This window comes from Polypterus senegalus, chromosome 3 (assembly GCF_016835505.1).
Source record: "Polypterus senegalus isolate Bchr_013 chromosome 3, ASM1683550v1, whole genome shotgun sequence".
Lineage (NCBI taxonomy): Eukaryota > Metazoa > Chordata > Cladistia > Polypteriformes > Polypteridae > Polypterus > Polypterus senegalus.
In genome coordinates this window covers 89,782,909-89,806,245 of record NC_053156.1, presented here as the reverse complement: position 1 = coordinate 89,806,245, position 23,337 = coordinate 89,782,909, and the positions used below count along the sequence as shown (strand labels likewise).

Genomic DNA, 23,337 nt, shown 5'->3' with positions numbered 1-23,337 from the left:
TCTCAGGTCCCCAAAAATGAGGATCCTGCGAGCCAGAACACCCTTGGGGAATCGCGCCACATGGCCATAGTTTCCATAACTGACACACCCTCACAATGCAGGTAATGTGTGGGACTCCATTAGCAACTGCTCATTCGACACAAAGTCAAACCAGTGGTATCCAAGGATATCTCGCAACCATATAGCAAAACAGGAAGCACCAGAACTCTAAAGACTTGGACCTTCGTCCTTTTGCAAAGATATCGGGAGTGCCACACACCCTTTCCAGTGACCTTATGAACCCCCATGCTCTCCCAGACGGTTTGCTGATTTCATAGGAAGAGTCACCAAAGACATGAATGTTGCTGCAGAGATAAGTAAACCTCTCAACCATGTTGACACTCTCCACAGACAGACCCACTGCTGATGACTGTGCCCAAGAGGTCATTAAAAGCCTGGATCTTGGTTTTATCTAGGACACTCGCAAGCCCAGTCATTCAGACTCCTCACTCAGTCTCTCATGGACCCCGATTAGAGCATCCATTGACTCTGTGAACATCACAGCATCATCAGCAAAGTCAAGTTCAGTGAATCTCTTTTCACCAACAGATACCCCACAGCCGCTGGTCCTCATGACCCTGCCCAACACCCAGTCCATTAATTGAATAGATTAGGAGCAAGAACACACCCTGACGAACCCCAGAATAAACTGGGAAAAAACGCAGAGGTTCTGCCTCCACTCTGCACAGCACTCACAGAGTCAGTGTAAAGGTCAGCCATGATATCCAGCAACTTTGAGGAGATACTGCTAAGTCACAGGATGTGCTACAAGGCAGCTCGATCAGCCGAGTCGAACGCTTTATGAAAATCGACAAAGGCTGCAAAGAAACTCTGCCAATACTACATCAAGGGGAATTAACTCCAATAAATAAATACACATTACATACCAACATACAGTACATACCTAAAAATTAAAGAAAAAGTCAAAGAACACTCAAGTTTGCAAGACTTAATTTTGAACTTAATTTTTTACTTAAAATAAATTAACAATCTTGTGCAATTTAAAGATCAAATTATCAAAGCTTTGTGATCCCCGTAGATTAAAATACAGTGAACCGCACAATCAAATTTAAGTCACTCACAGCTGCATACATTCTTTTGGGAATCCAACACTGGAGGTCAACTCATCCGATTAATGTAATTAATAAACACATTCATGCAGAAATAATATAATTGGAACGCAGTGTTGGTTTGCAATCTGATTCTCAAACAGGCTGCACAAAACACTGACTGCCTGCTGCCACTGTATTCCACCTTTTCAGTACCAAATAACAAGCATCTCCATTCAATGCTAGCATTCAAATAAAAATGCAAATTGCTCAATGGTTTAGATAAAAGTGATGCGAAGAATACAAGAATAAACTGGAAATTACAAATTAAAAGACAAAAAAAATTCTAATTTTATTGTTTTTCAAAACATAGTCTATGATGTTACAACTTTTTATTTTCTATTTTTTTCTATCATTATATAGTATTTGGTAGCTACAGTGTATATAGGCCATGGCTTTAATTTCAGCATAGTATGGTAGGAATCATGCCTTTTATTCAAATATACCACATGGTAGAAGTTTAATAAAGATGGAACATCCTTCACACCTTTCAGGAGTACACAATAACAATACCCCCACAATTACACCTTGTTGGGTTTGTTCTGCTTTAAGGCTTGTGATTTTCCATCTACTGAAATATATTTTGTAATGCGTGTAATAGTAAATGCATTGCATTTTTATTACAATAGATGGCACATTGTAAACATTTGCAATGCTGCTGAGAATCATATACCAAGTGTCATGTAATTAAGATAACAGACATACGGGCACCAAAACTTAATAAAGGAAAATTTAAATAGAAAAAAATATCTATACAATATAACCCATTCAATAATATAGCATGCTGGCCTCCCAGGACCTGTATTTGAAACCACTGTGGTCACTGTTAGTCAAGGGGCTCCAATGGGGATTAGTCCTCCTTCTGGCAGCCATTTTAACTGTCCTTCATTTCTTGTATTTAAATTTTACTTTATTAAGTTATAGCAGCAGCAGTATACAGATTCCATCATAATGAAAAATGCAATGTATTGTATAAGTACACATGACAAATTCTTTGGAATGAGCATTTCAGGAATGACACTCTTAAGTGAGCAGGTCATAGGTAACGTCATACAATAGGTATTGTGGACTACAGTTACTCTGTGCTGAATTAATTTCATTTACCCATTTCTACACTTGGAGTTTCAGGCCAGTTGGTAAGAGTTTAATCATTGTTAACATTACTCCATTAGAGTGAGAGTTCAGAGGTAAAAATACATGATTTGTGGAGCTTTGATAGTTTGATGATGTGAACAACTAGATGCGAGTTGAAACAGGCATTAGAAATGACAGAGCAATGGCTCACTGGCTAATAATACATCATATACTGTATACCCTAAAGAGGAAAGAGGGTCTTCACACGCACCATGTGAATGTAAATGATGTAGCTTCAGTTGTTTATCCATTCCATTCATCCATTTTCTAACCTGTTAATTTAGTCCAGGGTCTTGGGAAGTCTATGTCTTCCCCAGCAGTGCAGGACACAAGAAGGAAACTTACCTTAACACTAGAATTACCAGAGTCTACGAAAAAAACCAGCCCACCTTAAAACCGTTCGCACCTCTCCGCCAGCGTCTTTTGTCTTCTAAATGTGCCAATTAAGATGAGCAGCAAGCAGCCGGCTATTCCATCCCCCAACGTCGCAGAACATTCACTAAGTTTTCCCAGCTCATGCCTTGTTTGATTATCTGGGAGAAACTTTCATATTTTAGTAGTAAATTTTACAAAATGTAGGCATAAACTATAGAACGTGTGAAGCCCGATTTCCAAAGATCAATGAAACACTTTCACAAAAGGTTCAAGAACAATAACAGTTTCCCTGGCGTAGCACTAAGATTTGTTGTCTCATAGCGCAGTAGGCCTGCTTTGCCTCAGAGAACCGAGTTCAATTCCCCGCTGGGGCAAAAGTGTTACTTTTTTTTTTCTTTTTAACCTCAAACGGACAAAAAATTTATAAATTGGTATGCACTGTCAGTTAATGAGATTGTTATATTTTCATGTGGGATGCACCTTTTAAAATATTTTTTAACAATTGAGACTGCAATTAACATGAACAAGTGTCATTATAACTTCTTATTTTTAACTTCTGTAAGACACACACTGTCAGACAGATCACTGAATAATGCACAGACAGAAGTAGATAGATAGATAGATAGATAGATAGATAGATAGATAGATAGATAGATAGATAGATAGATAGATAGATAGATAATGACAGGTGCTGCAGAAAGGCAAGCGAGCAGTGAGAGTACATTCACATGTGAAAGGCTCTAGATAAATGGATACATAGGGAAGACACTTATATAACAGGTAGAAGGCACTAGACAGATACACAACAGTATTAGCTATATAGTAGTTTCGTTTTATATATAAAGTATTTGTATTATACAACTCGGAGAATTGTCAAAAAGAAATACATTTCAGTATGCAAGAAGCAGACGCTTGCAGGCAGGCAGACAGAGCAGTGAAGGTTAAAAAGAAAAAAAAAAATAACACTTTCTCCCCAGTGGGGAATCGAACTCAGGTCTCTGAGGCGCGGCAAGCCTGCTGCACTCTGAGACAGCAAATCTTAGCACTATGCCACGGAAGCTGTTGTATCATTCTTGAACCTTTTGTGAAAGTGTTTATTTGATCTTTGGAAATCAGGCTTCACACGTTCTATAGTTTATGCCTTCATTTTGTAACATTTATTACTAAAATATTAAAAAGTTTCTGTTTTAACAATGTGTTTACACAGATTACAGTAGAAACGGAACACACATGAAATGCATGTGTTCCAAATAACGATCTATTATTTCCACTCTAAAACTCCAGCAGTTCAGTCACTCCCAGATAATCAAACAAGGCATGAGCTGGGAAAACTTAGTGAACATTCTGCAACGGTGGAGGATGGAATAGCCGGCTGCTTGCTACTCATCTTAATTGGCACATATAGAAGACAAAAGACGCTGGTGGAGAGGTGCGAACGGTTTTAAGGTGGGCCGGATCTACGAGTTTTTTTGTAGACTCTGGTAATTCTAGTGTTAAACAGGGAACCACTCTATCACAAGGCATGAGAGCTAACTCATATAAGGACAATTTAGGGTCATCAGTTAATCTAACCTGTATGTCTCTGGCATAGGGTTGTGCAAAGGTAGACAAAAACTATTACTATGTACTACTGTATTTGGTTATTCTATATGCCTTCTGCATTACATGAAATCAGTAGGAAAATGTGTGCAAAAGAAAGCATTCATAGAAATTCCATGCAATGGCTGAACACCACTGTTAACAGAACATGCAGAGTGTCTGACAGAGGGCCACTTTGTACAAAAAAATACTTAACAAGAGAATGGAGATCTTATTTAGCTGACTGGTAAAACTGGTGGCAATTAATATGAATGCCGGGATGCAGTCTCACCTCTGCCATCTGAGGCATGAGGACCAGAGTGAGGAAAAGAGAGAATATAACTATGCAGGTAATGAAATATCAGTGCATTATCTCACCTCTGCCATCTAAGGCATGATGACTAGAAAGAGAAAGAGAGAGAATATAACTATGCAGGTAATGAAATACCAGAGCATTAAAGAAATAAAAGATGATGACTAAAGATGCAGTTTCTACTCTATTCAGTACAGAAGGGTACACAGCTCAGGATGAGTTGGAATTTTTTACAATGAAGCTCTGCATTCGGCCAGATGAAAATCTACTTTTGTGATTGATAAACAACACAAAGCGGTTTTCAAAACTGAGTCACTTAGTGCATTATCTGTGTTCGTTCAACCTTGGTTCCCCTCTGACATTGTATTTTTCACTGTTAGAATAACTTTGAATAGATTAAGAATTGGTCTTTACCTGGTTTTCTTAAAAATTCTAATCTAATCTACATCAGTTAACCGCTTATGATTGTGCATGTTATGAGTGTCAGGTTATTAGTCAGTGTTTGAAAACTTTCACATCTGCCATACATTCATATACATGGCTAAGCTCATAATTCTGCTTTGAAGTAAGCATAAGATCAATCTAAAGCCAAGATTTCTATATATATTAGCTTCAGCACAGAACCAAAGAAAGGCATAATAGGGTGTATACAGCTAAAATATGGCAAATGCAGTGAATGCACATTGGGCACATATCTGAATGGCACAGGAACAACTATGCCCTGCGGTGGGCTGGCGCCCTGCCCGGGGATTTGTTCCTGCCTTGCGCCCTGTGTAGGTGGGATTGGCTCCAGCCGACCACTGTGACCCTGTGTTAGGATATAGCGGGTTGGAAAATGACTGACTGACAGGAGCAACTAAGATGCAGTCATTGGCTGCAAGAACATCAATGCATTTAAGGAATGTCTTTTTCAATGGCTAACTTTGAATGAGTCCATAGATGAAAACAATAGCAAAGGAATGGCTGTTTCTTAAAAACAAGAAAAACAAAGACTATTTTTTTCAGAATGTCTGAAACAGTGGATTAACCTTTAAATGACAAAATTTTGATTCCCCACACACCACCTTATCATGGAGAAAGAACAAAAGAATTTGAAAACAAAAGAATATCTAGTTTAATTAATTTTCATTGAGCATTAGTATTAAGCTCTTAGTTCATGTTGTGTTACTAACTAGCTTTTATTTTTTGATGTACTGATGTAAACATAAATACCATAATGGCAAAAGTCATTTGTTCACAATCCTAACCTGAAGTAGTGCATTGTCACAAAAGTAGCTTTAAAGAGTTTCTGTAAATGAGATGTTGTGTAACAAGTAATTTCCCAGCTTTACAATAAATGCAGTTATTTTGGCTTTTATTTCAACATGAACCCAATTAAATTCAAACAAAATAATTACTCCAGCACTTCACATTGTCATGATCTACTTGAGAATAATGAATGCCAACCAAATCACAAATCTATTTGGGGCAGAACAAAGCATGATGGTTAGAGAAAAAAACTAAAATTTCCAAGAAAAAAAAAGGGACAGAAATGGAAAACATTAAAATATCAACAACATTGCCATACATTAAAATCTATAACAGCACAATGATTTATTTTTCTGAACATTACACTAAAAGATTTGGTAAAATCTATAGCTGGGTATTAAAAAACACATATACAGTACATTATATACTCATTAGTTGCATACATAAATTTCACATTCATGTGTAACTGCAATTTCCAAAGTAAATACATTACTGATACGGTTAACGTCCAGATTGAAAAAAAATATGGAGACAAACTACTATATTCAGGATTCAATCCAAAGTTTTCCCATTTGTGTATTGGCTAGGAAATCCATTCCAAGTTTAATGTTGTTTCACAGAGGGCGTCAATGAGAAAAAATCTGTTTGCTTGTGCCATATAATCCATATATCAGATATTCAATCATATGCTCACACCATCCCAAACACATGTAAGCTTATTTTTGCCAAAATATTGTTAAATAAACCATTTCAAGAAATTGAATAGCTTGGGAGAGTTCTCAAACGAGAATAACATTCTGAATTCAAGACCTGCCTAACCCATCATTGGTCATGAGTCCTGCATATTAATAGCTCATTTATTTGCTACCATGGTGGTTTACATCACATCAACATTGCACAGAGGCGAACAGTGAGTGAAAACATTATCAAGTTGAAAGTGTGCCTCATATTTGTGCATATCCAAGGTGCTTCGTCAAGCTGGAGGTCAATTCAACGGTGCAGTTTCACAAACTGCTGATGAAAAATTTACAAATAAGGTGTTTTGGCTTAACAACCACTGAATGAGGCGAGAGGCAGTTGTTCAGTTCAAATGATGAATCCCAATCCTAGTTGATCATGAAAAGATTTTCTGAAAGTAGTTTATTTACTCAAAACACCAAATTGTAACTGTCACTTTATTTATTTATTTATTGCATGGCACACCTCACATTAAAATTGACAAGCAGTCTTATTTGCAGCAGGAGATGTGTGAAGATTCCTGTGTTATCCATCATGAGACCTTTTTTTTGCTGAAGTGGAGGGGGCAGAGTACCTAAACAATAATATGTTGACAGGTTATCCCTTACACAGACACCCAGTCTGAGATATCACTGTAAATCACTAGTTCACAGCAGAGCTTGGCGAGTAACGCAGACTTTTCTCTTTCTTGATTAGTCATCATATTTTGTTTGTAGGTGGATGTAACAGGGCTCGGAACATAGACCACAGAACCAGGGAACCACCTGGGCCTGGCCTGCTTTTAACATATTATTAGTCAAGAGCTAGAAATTCAAGTGAAATACAATGCTTCCTTTCATCAAAATAATCATGAAATTACGCTATTAAGTGACCATTTAAATGCATGCCACAAAAACAGGAAAAATAATTTATATATATATTAAAAACCACTGAGAACATGTCTATACTTATCATCAAACAGGAGTGCCCTGTGGGTGAGAAGAGGCTGTGTAAGCCATGTTTCGTGCACAAAGTCTGAATGCGAAGAGTGCAGGTAATATTATGGCGCCACGTACTGCGTGGCTCAAATGCTCCAAGTGCCCATGGTTTCTTGCTCTTTACATCATGTGATTCTTAAAATGACCACTCACTGTAGTTACACAAGTTGAATTTCTTTTTGCCTCTTTTATATGGTCCCCTTGGGTGGAGTCTGAAACTGGTCATTTGTATTATGAAATGCCAGCTCATTCTGCAAGCCACTGAATGGATGATAAGAAAGAGCAAAATATGTGCTAACAGACCACAATAAAAAGAAAGAAGAATTATTTTTTCTATAACACATACCAAACTGTCAACTGTACATTAGTAAAGCATCTAATTATTTGTAATACACAACCATCTCTCCATCGCCTGATCCTAAATTGGCAATGTTTTCATATGACGACATGACAATTTGAACTTTTAATAAATTGCACAGCCCATTTTTTTCATCCATCAAGAAGATAGAAACACACTGTAAGTAGTAATAAATCTACCTTTATTATTAGTTTACAGGATCTCATGTGTTTTGTAACTCTGGGAGGGTAAGGGGGAAGGTGAGTGGCTTCTTTAAGGTTTGTTTTGACTAGCCACCCTGTGAGGATAATTGAGCATGCATGAGTGCACAGGGATCAGCGTTGTATAGTTGGCAGTAGTGTTCATAATATTTTCATTATTTCCAGTTAATGAACCCCTCAAATGAAAATACTGCAATTATTTTTTGTTTGTTTGTTTAAATGCATGCGTGAAGCAGATCAGGGCAACAACATAAAATGTATGATGGAGTACTCTTATAGTTTGCATGAATGAAAGTTCTATGCTTTTATGATTTTATTTTTTTCTCCAGCCTTTGGAGTTTTTTTTGTTTTTCTGTCCACCCTGGCCATCGGACCTTACTCTTATTCTATGTTAATTAATGTTGACTTATGTTTATTTTTTATTGTGTCTTCTATTTTTCTATTCATTTTGTAAAGCACTTTGAGCTACATTTTTTTTGTATGAATATGTGCTATATAAATAAATGTTGATTGACTGATTGATTGATTGATATGCTTATGCGATCGGAAGGAGATATCCCCTTCCAATATGGCTGCTACAGCTCTGTGTTGTCACACTGGCCTCCCAAAGCATCATAGGAGACTAGGAGGGAAAAAAAAAGTTTGTCTAAGCCAGCCACGTGGCAGGTTTGCAGAAAAATATTCAGTATACAAGGTCACAGCCGAACACAGCATATTCTCTGTGTAAAAAATGTTTTGGTAACTTTCACCAATTAATACTCACTAGCCAACCCGCGGCGTACCATACGCCGCATTATCAGGCCGGTTTTTTAATAATTTTTAAGCACAGGGAGAAAATTTAACATTTGCAAAATCGGTAATGTAATAAATCAGCAAGAAAAGCAACATTGTAACAATGCACGGAACGAACCAACACACAATCGTCGTGCGGCGTAGCGAGGTGGGAAGGGGGTGTGTACAAAGTGCAGGAGCATCTAAGAAGACGCATGTTTGTCGCGGATGCGAATAGCTGTATGTGGCGTGTACAACACTTAGCTATGCTGCACACTGTCGTGCGTCGCAACCGAAAACTCAGTTCATTGTGTTTTAACCTCAGTTGTAAAGGAATGTTTTAATGATCCCATGGGATACTCCTCGCAAACAGTTTACACGCTGCATATGGCGATTCACCTCCGCGAGAAACATGCCTCTATTAACAGTCAACGTGTGGGAGGGGGGTGTGTACAAAGGGTAGGGACGAAAACAGTGGGAGCGTATGAGTCGCACTTAGTGGCAATTCCACGGTTTGCAGCCCGAATGGGGTTCAACGGCTTACCCACGCCTAGACACACGCTCAATCTCATGCATAATTATTTATTGAATGCTAAATACTTGTGGAAAGACACGGTTGTCTAAAACAGGTTAGTGTGAGAATACAACAGTAAGTGAATGAAAAGATGGAACTCTGGAGAGAGCAAAATACAACACAATAGTGAACCCGCGGCATAACAAACGTCGCATAATTATTTATTGATGGTTAACACTTCTGGAAAGACACAGGGACACCCCTCGCAAACTGTTCTACACGCCGCATACAGCGATTCACATCTGCGACAAACAAACTGTTTTACACACTGCATACAGCGAATCACATCCGCGACATGATTTTTCCTAGATGGTCCTGTCGCGTCCACCCTCGCACTCGAAGCATACACACTGTCTGCTCATGTGCTCGGTCGCAAGCCGCGTCCAGCCTCGTTCTCGAAGCATACACACCGCCTCGTCATGTGTCCACTCGCAAGAGAAACTCACGGAGAGCCGCCCACCAGCTGCCTCAGGCAGGCACAGAGAAGGTCAGCTGCTGACAGAGCGTCTCGACTCTGGTTAAGCAGGTGAGACGGTAATGAAACAGAGGCACAGGGCTTATTGATTTTTAAAGACTGATTCCTTCATTGTGCTTTAACCTCAGTTTTAAAGGATTGTTTTAAGGATCCCATGGGATACCCCTCGCAAACCGTTTCACACGCTGCATATGGCGATTCACCTCCGCGAGAAACATGCCTCTATGAAGAGTCAAGTAAGCTCGGAGGTACATGACATTAACCTGACCTGCACTGCATGTGGCCTCTATGACAGACGAACATAAATGACGCCATTTTTTCTGTGTCGTCGCGTCCGAGTTGGTGGGCATGGCCCTGCGAGTTGTCGTCATATCCAATGGTCTTGGAGTTGGTGGGCGTGGTTCCTTCCTGTGTGCGCCATAGGTGTCTCACTCGTCGGCGGCTTAGTGAATCCACGCCCCTTCCGGTGTGCTTTTCATGGTTGTCTTGCCTTAGTGAATTATATATATAGATATTTAAGGATTATGAGGGGGCATTTGATTACTTTGTGTCAATGTCTGTCTGCAAGACTCCCTCAGAAACAAACATGTATAAGGTGCATCAACTCCATCAGAAAACACCTAGCAAGTTGGATATATTGGCAATTGGCAGTTGTCCTAAACGCTTATTAAATGCATCACCTTGATTTCTTTCCATTGGTATGATGAGTCAGTAATGTAGTCCATCTTGATTGTTAATGGAGAGATATGATAAAGGTAGATTAAACAATGACAAAAAAAATAGTTATGGTGAGAAAACTTAGAAAACAACAGAGTACTCACACAGAGGTAACATTCAATTTACATATTTCTGTATCTGATTTAATACCACATGTGAAAGTGTCCTAAATCTGATATGAAAGGTTCTGATTCCATTTGTTTTTAGCTGTTCACACTTTTCTAAGCTAAGTAAATGTGTGTCACGTGAAGGAAAAAAGAAACAAAAAAAAAAACCCCACAAAAACAGAACTGGGCTATAGCAGGATCATAGCCTTAAAGAGTCATTTTGTTGTATGCAGGCAAAAGCACTGAAGTAATTTCTGCAGACAAAGATAACCACTGACAATTACTGTGCCTGAGCATTCCTCACATCAGATATATGTACTGCTGCTCCATGAATTCATGGTTTTAATCAAAATAATGAAAATAATGTACAATAGAGACAGCTGCTCATCCTTTCTTCAAACAGCAAGACATGCTAAAAATCAGAAAAGGCAACAATATAATCTTATTAAGACATATTATTCATAGCATAATTAAGCTCTGGCTGCCCTACATGTTTTAATTTACCAATACGCAAGAGGGAAGGGAAATTTAAAAGCATTCTTACTCATTTCAATTTTATCTCAGATAGATAGATAGACAGAAAGACAGACAGGCAGACAGACACTTTATTAACTCCAAGGGGAAATTCACAAATTCACATTTAGCTCTTTCCGAAATGTATCTCCCATTTAAACATGCTGCACAGTTACACAGGATGGTGCTTACACAATACCGTATGGCATTGAAACTAAAAAGCTACAGTCTGCTTGCTAAAAATTAAAATTAATTTTCCATGCAGCACCCAATTTGTACTTTGTCCCAAAAATGCTGGAATGTGTTAATCTTGTTGATGTATTTGGTTTCTCTTCACAAAATGAATTATGCAGAAAATGACTTCTTTAAATAATGATATTCATAAAAATCAATCATTTAATGTTTAAAAAACATTTTTTTTTATTTTGCAGACAAAAGCAGTTTGATGCACTCTTCACAACTGCTGTAATTATGTGAACAAAGGGAAAACTGATAAAATGCTCCGATCTATAATAACTACAGTTTCTGCAGAGTCAAAAATAATATTCCACAAGATGGCAGTGCAGTTGAAAATTTAGTGCTCATATATATATATATATATATATATACACATACACACACAGTAAACAGGTAAACCTGAACGGCACAGGTTATAATATAGAAACTTTTCCACTTAACCTATTACAAAATTAAAATTAAAAAATGTATTTGTATAAGCATTACCTCTTTATGCCATAATTTTAAAGTGAAACAGTAACTTAATTCGAAAAAACAATCCTTTCCATGAGGTACAAAGCATGGTCTTACTCAAAAAATGAGAATAAAGATGAACAGAAACAGACACGAGTAATATACCCCATAACATAAATTAAACACTTATACAGTGACAATAAACAGCAAAACCCTACATTATTCATTGTTATAAATACAATACAACAAAATGAGCAACACAAGCCATGAGTTGTATTTTACATCCAGAATGGGTATCTACTGTCCGTTACTCAGATACAACATATTAGAATTAGTAATGTATTTTTCCCAAAAACTGCTCCAGCCCAATATTTCCAAGACATTTAAAACCACTTTTTTTTAAATCCTTTTCTTATCTTATTATTTATTCTACTGTGTGTTTGCTTTTGTTTTGCACAATTTTGGCGTAGACCAGCTTTTCATTTCACCACACATTGTACCTGTATAACTCTGTGTGTGACGAATAAAACTCTTGAATCTGGAACCACTGAACACTTACCATGTAAAGAATAAAAATGAGTTAGATCCTGAGGCACAGTGAAAAGGATGGAGAATGATGCAGAAAGCACTACAGCTACAGTATGTGTTTACACTCTGGCATGTCTACGTCTCAAATTTATAATTTAATTCCTAATGCCTATGTAGGAGACTTATCAAATAAAAACGCTTACTAATAAAAAGAAACAAGATGAACTTGTGATATTTTGCCAAAGTTCACTAACTGTGACTGAAAGTATATAATGAAATGACATTATAACAACAGCAGAACTACAGCACAGCTCAAAAGGTTTGATTATTTTACTATCACACTCATATAATTCTTTGTGTGGTTACGTCTAATTTGATTTAGCTTAATTTTTTCATTGTTCTTATAACACAAACCATTTTCTAGTTGCAACAATTTTAAAATAATGCAACATTGATTTTTACACTGTATTGTCTGCAAAACACAGCTGGTTTCCTGTCAAGTAATGAAAATATATATTTGTCCTCAGAACTAATTTACATATCTTAATATTCCTCGAATGCTTGTCTTTACTACTTATCCATAAAAAGCAGTGATATAATTATTTGTCATCTGATACAACCATTCTCACTTTCCAAGGCCTCGACTAGGCACACTTACTAAATGCTCCTTCAGTTTTCAGGCTCCAATTCTATGTTTTACACTCCTGCACATTTCCTCTGCTCTTTACACTGCAATCAAGGCTGATATAGCTATTTTAAATATCTATGTGGTTTGTCTCAATGAGTAAGAGTTCCAGTACACTTGCTGCATATTGCTAGTAGGGGCTACCTGACTTTGACAATCTCTACCGTCAGTATTATCTTTAAAGGCACTGGTTTTGCGAATTTTAACTAAAAAATCTTGCTTTATGCAGGTTATCCCTGCTAGTATTTGATTTTTTTCAGCACACACCTTCATCTAATGCATTTTACAAAACCTAAACAGTACTAGTACTGTAAAGAACAAAGCTAACAAGCAATAGCAAACTTTATTTTGAAAGGCAAATACTGTAAAATGATCACTCATATTAGAAATATCCACCACATTTGTTTCAACATTTTCATCAACCTTTGATTAATTTGAAAATGCATCTCCAGGAAATACATTTCCATATTAAAGCATATTAAAGAGTTTCACAAAAACATCTCACAACTGCATAAACAATATTAGAATTCCAAAAATGTAACAGTACCGGCTTTTCAGTACCAGTAGTGCCAATAAAGTCAGTACCACACTCATGTGTAACTGCAAGAAAACAAATTACTTGGGTGGGCACAACAATAATTGACAAAAAACTAAAAAAATACTACATAAAATCTGCTCACAGTGGCTACTCCCATCAACAAATGTCGAAAACAAAAACATCAAAGGTCATGTTTGGAAATGCTTTTGTGTTCACGCATGAAAATGTTAGCATACAACTTCAGGAATCACACTTGATATAAAAAAGACAAAAACAAACAAACTGCAAAACACAAACACATTGCCACTTTTATCTTATTATGGAATTACTTCAGAAACAGACAGGTTGTATGTTTTGAGATTGAAATAACTTTACCAATCAAATGAGGTATAATAATTTAACTTGTTCTTTCATGCATTTGTAAGCCAACAAATGAAATGAAATGAAAAGCCAACAAGATTAATCGCTTTTAAAGAGTGTCCTAATAAATGAACAATATAGTATGTAATGAGCACAGATGGACATTTTCTAACTAGTGTACACAATTCAGATTCACGCTGGGGTGCGGCTTACACACATCCACAGTTACGCATAAAAGATTGTGGGATGTGGGCAGACTGCAAGAGCAAACAACATTTATAGCAAGTGAACATCGACGCAAGATTCAAAATGAAGTGGCTATTTGGCTTGTCTAAACCAGTTGTGGCATGATTTGCTCCATTTATTAATACCAAAATACAATTTATTTAGTGCTTCATAGGGCAAAGCAGATCCCCCTATTAATACTATGTGTGCTGTGCTAAAAGAGACGTTTAATCTCCGAAACACAAAGCAGGACAATCAAAACAGCATACTTAATTGCTAAATATGAATCTGCAAACACCAAATTTTTGTTATTTGTTTGCCGTTTCAACCATTTATTAGTATAGTACATAAGTAAATCATCCATCCATCCATTTTCTAACCCGCTGAATCCGAATACAGGGTCACGGGGGTCTGCCGGAGCCAATCCCAGCCAACACAGGGCACAAGGCAGGAACCAATCCTGGGCAGGGTGCCAACCCACCGCAGGACACACACAAACACACCCACACACCAAGCACACACTAGGGCCAATTTAGAATCGCCAATCCAATCATATCATCATATATTTGAATAGTACATAGAAGAATGAAATGGGGCGGCACGGTGGCGCAGTGGTAGCGCTGCTGCCTCGCAGTTAGGAGACCCGGGTTCGCTTCCCGGGTCCTCCCTGCGTGGAGTTTGCATGTCTGCGTGGGTTTCCTCCGGGCGCTCCGGCTTCCTCCCACAATCCAAAGACATGCAGGTTAGGTGGATTGCCGATTCTAAATTGGCCCTAGTGTGTGCTTGGTGTGTGGGTGTGTTTGTGTGTGTCCTGCAGTGGGTTGGCACCCTGCCCAGGATTGGTTCCTGCCTTGTGCCCTGTGTTGGCTGGGATTGGCTCCAGCAGACCCCCGTGACCCTGTATTCGGATTCAGCGGGTTAGACAATGGATGGATGGATGAATGAAATGCTGTCTCACAATTATACATTTATTGAGTACAGGTAATGAAAGCCCAAGTAATTATCAAATTCTGGATTTGTACACAGGCATAAGAAACAATAAACACTGATCACAGACGCAACAAACTTTAAGGATGTTTAACAGGAGATGTGGAAAGGATTAATGTAAAACTGACAAGTTTTATTTCATACAGGAAGCTTTAAAAAGGAGGCATGGATTTGGAAAACTAAAGCACCATGAATTTCTGACATTTAAAATAATTTGACTTATATATTTATTCTTTAGTTAATATTTTTAACCAGCTAATTATGAAAATATAAATCTTACAATAGCAAATAAAAATATCTGGAGTTATCCTGAACTTATATAATGTTTGAATTTTTATATTTAGTATGGATTTTAAGAAGCAGTTTTCAGTTACTTGATAGAATATTTCACAGATAAATTTAGAATATGTACATTCTAAGATAAATCAGGTAGTTCATGATATATCATTCTTTATAAGTCCCGTACTGAGATTATAAACCCCATTTGTTGTTACACTGTGGGGATCCCCATCTTTACCACACATTAAAATTCAAGCCTTGCATTGTATTTTGACATTTATGAATTGTAGTACAAGTTTACTTAAGTGATAGTTGGGTAAATATACTTGATAGTGTGAGCGACATCCAGCTGGGAAACATCCCAGCTGGAAATATGCCAGGATCCTAACCCAGTCGGGACACTAATGGCATGGAAGGACATGGGAAGATAATTCACGCAAGGTATTGTCTTCCCCAAAATGCTAGATAGCAACGCCACTGGGGCATGGTACCACCACGGATTCCCACAGGGCACATTGGGAACTGTACTTAATTCACTCAACCCTGTTGGGTTCCAATGGTGCTGCCAGGAGGCACTGAGAGGACTACTGAGCCCTACATTATCTGGCTCCAGCCTAGTCCAGAAGTACTCCACAGCCACAGTTTCAGGATATCAGAAGTGCTCCAGGTTTTACATAAAAGGGGCCACCTGCCTAAACTCAGGGAGCCAGTGTCAGAAGGAGGAAGACAAAGCTTGGTAGAGAAGCGGAGAAGAGACTACAGAGTCACAAAGTATTGAATTAGATTGTGGTTGTGCTGTGGGAAACACTTCTTTGTCAGCATTTCACACAATAAAACCCTTATTCATTTGCAATCTTGTCTCTACGCCTTTGAGTTGGTGTTTGGGGAGGTGGAGCAACCCCTGTGGTCCACAATGGATATACAATACTTCAAAGCTGTTGCTTCTGTAAGTATTTATATATTATTTTGCCCTATATTACAGGAAAAAGGCACAGTACTGCTCACTTCAAGAAATGGAAGTACTTTAATTAAAAAGCCATTACGAGTATCATAAAACTTCACTGGTATTGGTATCGAATATAAAACTTCTGGTATTATCATATCCCTACTGACAAAATTTATAAATGCTTCCCTCAGTGGGTAAACTGGTTGAATGGTTGGTGGGTTGGTGGGTTTGGGTACAGATTGCACAGAAATAATTAACTCTGATAAGTGAGAAGACTCAATATCTATTTTAAATTTGTGACTTTAGTTCTTTCTCTTATTTTGGTTAAACTTGAGAAAGACTAGTAAGCTGTAGCATTCCTTTTTCCTGTAGTGCTGTGAAATGTTGAGGTTAGTTCAGTGCATTACATATTACAGTTATTATATATGCAGTATCAATATCAATCCTAGTACTTTTACAAATTATTTTGTTGTATTTATAAAACACTTGCCGACATTGATCATTAGGGAAAAAGAAACAGAAGAAAAAAACATCTAAATAAATAGATGAAACCTGTAAGTGCCAGGTTTATTCAATTGTGTTTCCAATCAGTTTATTGTTTTAGTACAAAATATATACAATCACAAAGCAATTGCAGTCACATCAGGTTAAAGGTCTCAACATTTCTCCCCACTTCAGCTACCATTCAAATCATGGTTAGTGAAATGTATGCATCAGCAACACATTCTATTCACCTGCGACCACATATGAAGACAAAAAAATTGCTTACAATCTGAAACATGTGTAACCAATTTCTTACTCAAAAGTCAGGATTTATAAAATACAAACATGCTGTGGAAATTAGCTTAAAAGTCACAAAAAATTCGGACCATCTGTAAGTCCTACACAGAGTTTTTTGGTGATGGCATTTTAGCAACTACAGGCAGCTGGACTATGAGTGACTATAAAATCTAATTTCAATGACATATCAGTCACATTCTTATGTCACTGAGCTAAATTTATAACAGGTAGTAGACGTGTTGTCTCAAAACAGCTGTCTTCAATATTAGTAATAATGCCTAATGCATACTTAATGTTCACTGCTTTTAGTGTGTAGCCTGTATTGTCTATAAAAGAGTGTGCTGTGTGTTGTGCAATATAACTGGCAATGGCAGAGTAAGGTATTTTGGGGGTTATTGAAAATGACAGACTAAAGCAGCTTTTCAAGGATTGCAATGATTTTTGGCTTATGATGATGTTTGACTTATAAACACAACAATGCCCATGGCATCACACGGTCTCTGCCGGCTTTCTGTCCTCCTATAGTGCATCCTGCTGTCATTTCTTCCACAGGTATGTGATTCATCAAACCTGACTAACTTCTCTCAATATTCTTTGATACAGTTCTGTTGCTCACACACCCATTGTAGGCACTTTTGGTGGTGGACAGGGGTCAGCATGGGCACTCTGATAGGTGTGTGTCTATGCAGCCCCATACACGCACTGTGTGTTCTGACACCTTTCTCTTATGGCCAGAATTAGGTTTGGTCAGAAAATTATGCTCTAGTAGCTCTTCTGTGGTGTCATGCCAGATGGACTAGCCTTCACTCCCCAAGCGTATAAATGAGCCTTGGGCGCCCATGACCAGTTCACCGGTTGTACACTGGGAATACACCATAAGATCTGCCATTTTGGAAATGCTCTGACCCAGTCTCGTAGCCATAACAATTTGGCCCTTGTCAAAATCGCCAAGTTCCTTGCACATGACCATTTTTCCTGCATCCAACACATCACCTTAAACAGCTGACTGTTCGCTTGCTGTCTAATATATCCTAACCCTTGACAAGGTGGCATTGTAGCAACATAATCAATTTTATTCACTTCACCAGTCAGTGATTTTAATGATGTAGCTAATCTGTGGTTATTGACCCTCACCACAAGAGTGAAGTAGTCAGCAAAAAGTTTCTAGAAGTACACTATACCTTGATCAAAAGAAATGAGGAAAAAGGCTGCTGAAATTCACCAATCAGCATAGGGATAGAAAGCCATTTCTATGGTTCTGATACTCCACACCATCTTGGTATGAGCTATCATCTCCAAATGGAGAACATTTGGAAAAGAGGTCAATCTCCCAAGGAAAGGCTGGCCTGCCAAAATTACCTCAAGGTCACAGTGACTACTCATTTAAGTCACAGAGGATCCCAGAAAAACCATAGGCAAGGTCAGTGTTTATGACTATGCAATAAGAAAGATACTGAGTATAATGGGATTCATGAAAAGTAGAAAGGTATAAAACCTATTTAATCCAAGAGTAACATCAGTGCTGCCCAAGCCTTTTGGAATAAGTTTTACTTATGTTGATTACGAATATTACCCATTTATAATTTAATTTGCTCTTAGTAAGTTTTGGTGAATATGTTATGTGTAATTTCTGATGTTCCAATCATTTAAATTTCATAAGTATTATGGAAATAAATTAGAATAATACTAAAGTTATGTATTTTATTTTCACACTTCTTATTTCTTGTTTTACAAAACATAATTTTTAGGTGTCACGGCTACATATTGCTGCCCATATAAATACGGCATGGATTAAACTTGTCTGTCATAAATCTAAGATGGTGTTCAATAAGAAAATCATACTGTACCTACAATAAAACAAGGGGTGATAGTGTAATGGTGTAGGGATGTTTTGCTATTTCATGATGTAGAAGACTTGCCATTATTGAAGGAACCATGAATTCTGCACTTTACAAGAATATTCTTGAGGGTAATGTGATCTGAAGCTGAATCGTAATTGTGTTATGTACCATGACAATGAACCAAAACACAAGAGTATGTCAACAAAGAAATGATGCAGAAGAAACAAAATTAAAGTTTTGGAGTGGATTAGTCAAATTCCTGATTAAAACCCAATAGAGATGATGCAGCATGAGCTGAAATGAACAGGACATAACCATAAATTCACCAATTTGTCTAAAAATTAAGCAACTCTGGAAAGAAGGGTAGGCTAAAATTCAACAGCGATGTAAAAAACTGATATTATGTTACTGAAAGTGTTTAGTAGCGATTATTGCTGCTAAAGTTGTGGAAACCAAGTGAAGAAAGTGGGAGGCAATTACTTTTTTCACATGGGAGATAGAGGTGTTGGATAACTTTGTTCTTTAAATAAAGAAAGTAATGATTTAAAAGCCATATTATGTGCTCACTCAGGCACAATTTCCTTGACGTAATTAGTTTACATTTTTCAAATAAGGAAATTAGGAAGGGCTTTTTCACAGCACTGTATGTCATCCTTGATATTTCCAAAGTAGGGGCTGCATGGTTTTGCACTGTAAGGGTGCTATCTGTATGGAGTTTGCATGTTCTCCCTGTGTTCACATGGATTTTCTCCCATGGTGCAAAGACATTGTTAAATTTGCCCTTTTGTGTGTGTTTTCACTCTGAGATAGACTGATGCCTTGTCTAGGTGTTGTTCCCACCTTGGACCTGATAACTGCTAGGACAGGCTCCTGCTGTCCAGTGACCTTGCCCTGGACAATTAGGTTATGAAGATGGAGGGATGTGGATGGACTGATTTTCAAAGCATGTGAGTTTCTAGCACTTTTTAATATTTGTGTTCTTTTATTTTACAAGTCAAAAAACTATGATATAATCTGTCTATAAAAAGACTATTTTGTGGAGGAAGAAAAACCATTGTAACCTAGGTAGTGATAATAATACTAAAACTGTCATTTTCTTAAACTGCTTAGTTCAAAACAGAGAGCATGTTTGAAGTATCACACTTAAGAATAAACCCTAGATATTATACCATGCCACCTCAGAGAACCCTTACTGATACTGGGTCAATTCAGACATAGAAATTAAGTAATGTGCATGTTTTTTGGATGTAGGAATAAACCTCTGAAGAACGCTCGTACAGAAACTAGGAGAATATGATAATACCATAAAAACATGATTCCATTCTAGGAACTGAATTAGAGTCCTATTAGCTATTAGGTAGTAATGTTATCCAGTATGCCTCAATTCCACCATGTTAATGCAACAAATTTAAAATATGAAAGATCTACTCAGTTTTAGATATTACCTGAAGGTGCTTTTGCTGAATGCTTCTGAAGAAAATCAACCATTTGGGCAAGGGCTTTTTTGTTGCAGTGTGTTGATAACTCTTCGTTACATTCATGACACCTAAATCCAAAGTGAAACATTTTAAATAACATAGTAAAATAAAACCTCACCAAATTACTTTCGCATGAATGTAATTTAAAGCTCTTGGCTTATGAGTTTAAACATTTACATATATTTACTTAGCAGACACTTTTACCCAACGTGTCTTACAAAGGAGGTCCAACATAATAAAATAAAATAAGCAACATTTCATAGCATAATGCAACAAAATGACTGTGTTCAACACTAGTTAAGAATGTAGTACAGATGTCTGTAGCATTTAATCTGAAGGTAAGCATGGTATCATTTTTTTTTTTCATTTCTTTTGTTTTATTTGAAGAAAACAACATTCCACACAATCATGTCAAACTTAACAAACCATGATTCAACCCCTTCCCAAATTAATTTCCATTAATTAATATAAACCACACATTCAATTAAAAGCCAAGGTCAGGTTTGGCCATATGCACTGGTACAGAGCATTGCCGCCCCCACCATATGATAAAACAGCTTGGGATCCTGGTTGGCAACCCCCCAGGCAAACACGCATTCCAGTCCCACCCTCCGGAAATGACCCACTATCTGCCACAGCCAGGTAATATGTGGGTGTACCCTTAGCCTAGTCCAGCCACGCGGGTCCTCAACAATGAGGATGCTGTGAACCAGATCACCCTTGGGGAATCGCATCACATGGCCGAAGTGCCATAATTGACGCTCCCTTACAAAGCAGGTAATGTGCTTCATTCGGGACTCCATGAGCAACTGTTAATTCGACACAAAGTTAAACCAGCGGTACCCAAGGATTCTCCAAAGAGACATAGTACCAAAGGAATCCAGTCTTCTTCTCAGCTCACTGGATAGTATCTAGTATATACAGTACTGTACATACAGTATCCCCACTGTACAATCACATTTGTTGAGTTGAAGGGTAAAGACATTTTTACAACAGAACACTTCAGGTATTCAGCATTGCAAAAAAAACAACATCTTGCAAAAAGAGCTGCTTTAGACTGAATCATCAATTATACATTACTTACCATACTTTCCATGTGCTTAGGCTGATAACAATGCAGTGAGGTTCAGAATGAGCTGCCTGAAAATGTTTCACAGAATGCTGACCATCAGACTGGTTACAACCCTGTGTAGCATTAAGTACAATATTAACAGTAAATAACAAAACATGCACAAACATACCTAACATACTGGCATAAAAAGCTACCAGCATTTTTACTTTATTTTTTAAATATAACCTAATCAAACAAAAATATCACAGTAAGTACATTATGTTCTAAAAACAATCCATGAATCTCAGCATTCAATCTCCACCTAACAAATAGAGCTACATGACTATACAGCCCCATCTAAAATGGCTCTTTATATAAAATTAAGTAGTGAAAATAAAGGTTCAGCATAGGCCAAGAAGTTTTAACTTAGGAATACAGTAATGAAATTTTGACAAGTTCTAAAATACTTTGAACAGAGCCTTGTAAAGAAAATCAAATTTTTTCCCAAACTGAGATAATACAGAACATCACTTTCCCACTGATTTACTGAAGATCAGAAAGTATTTTTCCAGTTGAGCAAAATAAATTAAGTAATATGGTATAGTATATCACAGCCTATTTTTCAAAACACACTTTTATCCCATTTGATATTACTCCAAACACAGCTGTTTAGGTGTTAGAAATGGTCTAAAATCTTACTCTATTTGACAGATATAGACATATTTTTGTACAAAATGGTTAAAGTGAGCGACATTCCCAAAACATGCGGCCCAGCGATACAGGCTCTTGACAGCATCGTTCATAGGTTGGATCCTACTCTGGGTACATTTTAGACAAGATATACAGTATGTGAACAATGAACAATTTTTATTTAATTATGTCATGCTTGTCACATATTGAGCTAGATCCCAGGATCGTTACGGGGTGATATTTTGTTGGTATACTCTGGAGATGCTGCTTGAATCTATATCCAACCTAGCCAGTATCACCACAGGGATAGGAAAAGATGAAAGAAAAGGGAAATTGAGTAGGTTACTTTTAACAAAAAGAGATTTCTAAATGTTACAATTCCTTGAGATTTCTGTAAGTTTAATTCTACATAGGCTACAGAAGGTGGAGTTAGGCTATTTTCATATACAGTATACTGTAGGTATTAAGAACCTTAGTATTATACATTTTTTGGCATAAGAGGCATAATAATTTTTAGTTATGGTTTTGAATTATGGATAATTCAAATTTTTTAGTTTTCTGATAATAATTTTGTTTGATCTTTGTACATTTTATTATTATTATGTTTTGAATTTTACTATAACACAATTTTGTTTTCTAGTATGTACTACCATTTTGTTAAACCATTGCTATCATGTGGTGACTTGTTGCTAGGGGCTGTAGTCCCAGAAGTGGCATATAATAATGCCACTACCTGAACCATTTAAAGGAAACATTTTTCCCCAAGATTGTGGACAACTCAGTTTTAGTGTGAGATCAATCAATCTAATTATAGTACTAACTTTGCATTAGTTCTTCTAATTTGTTTAGTGTTTAGGGTTCTGTTGCACTGGATTATTGACTAGAAAGCATTGTTTTGGGTTTAGGTGGTTATTCATCTGATTACCTGGTTTTGACTCTACATTCCATTTTTTGAGTACAATTTTTTTTTCTTTGTAATTTGCATACTCACCAAAAGAGATCTGAAATATGCTCCTTCAATTTTCCATACAAA

The 23,337-nt window shown here is 37.2% G+C and overlaps 1 protein-coding gene across 1 annotated transcript in view; it reads right to left on the bottom strand.

Moving 5' to 3' along the window:
• The window catches only part of usp45 (ubiquitin specific peptidase 45), a 120,797-nt gene that overhangs the window by 47,515 nt on the left and 49,945 nt on the right, over window positions 1-23,337 (bottom strand). The window contains exons 4-5 of the mRNA XM_039747592.1: window positions 21,648-21,748; window positions 20,531-20,631 (exon numbers count right to left, since the gene is read on the bottom strand). Coding sequence (XP_039603526.1) covers window positions 20,531-20,631; window positions 21,648-21,748 — 202 coding nt within the window. The remainder of the gene's footprint in view (window positions 1-20,530; window positions 20,632-21,647; window positions 21,749-23,337) is intronic.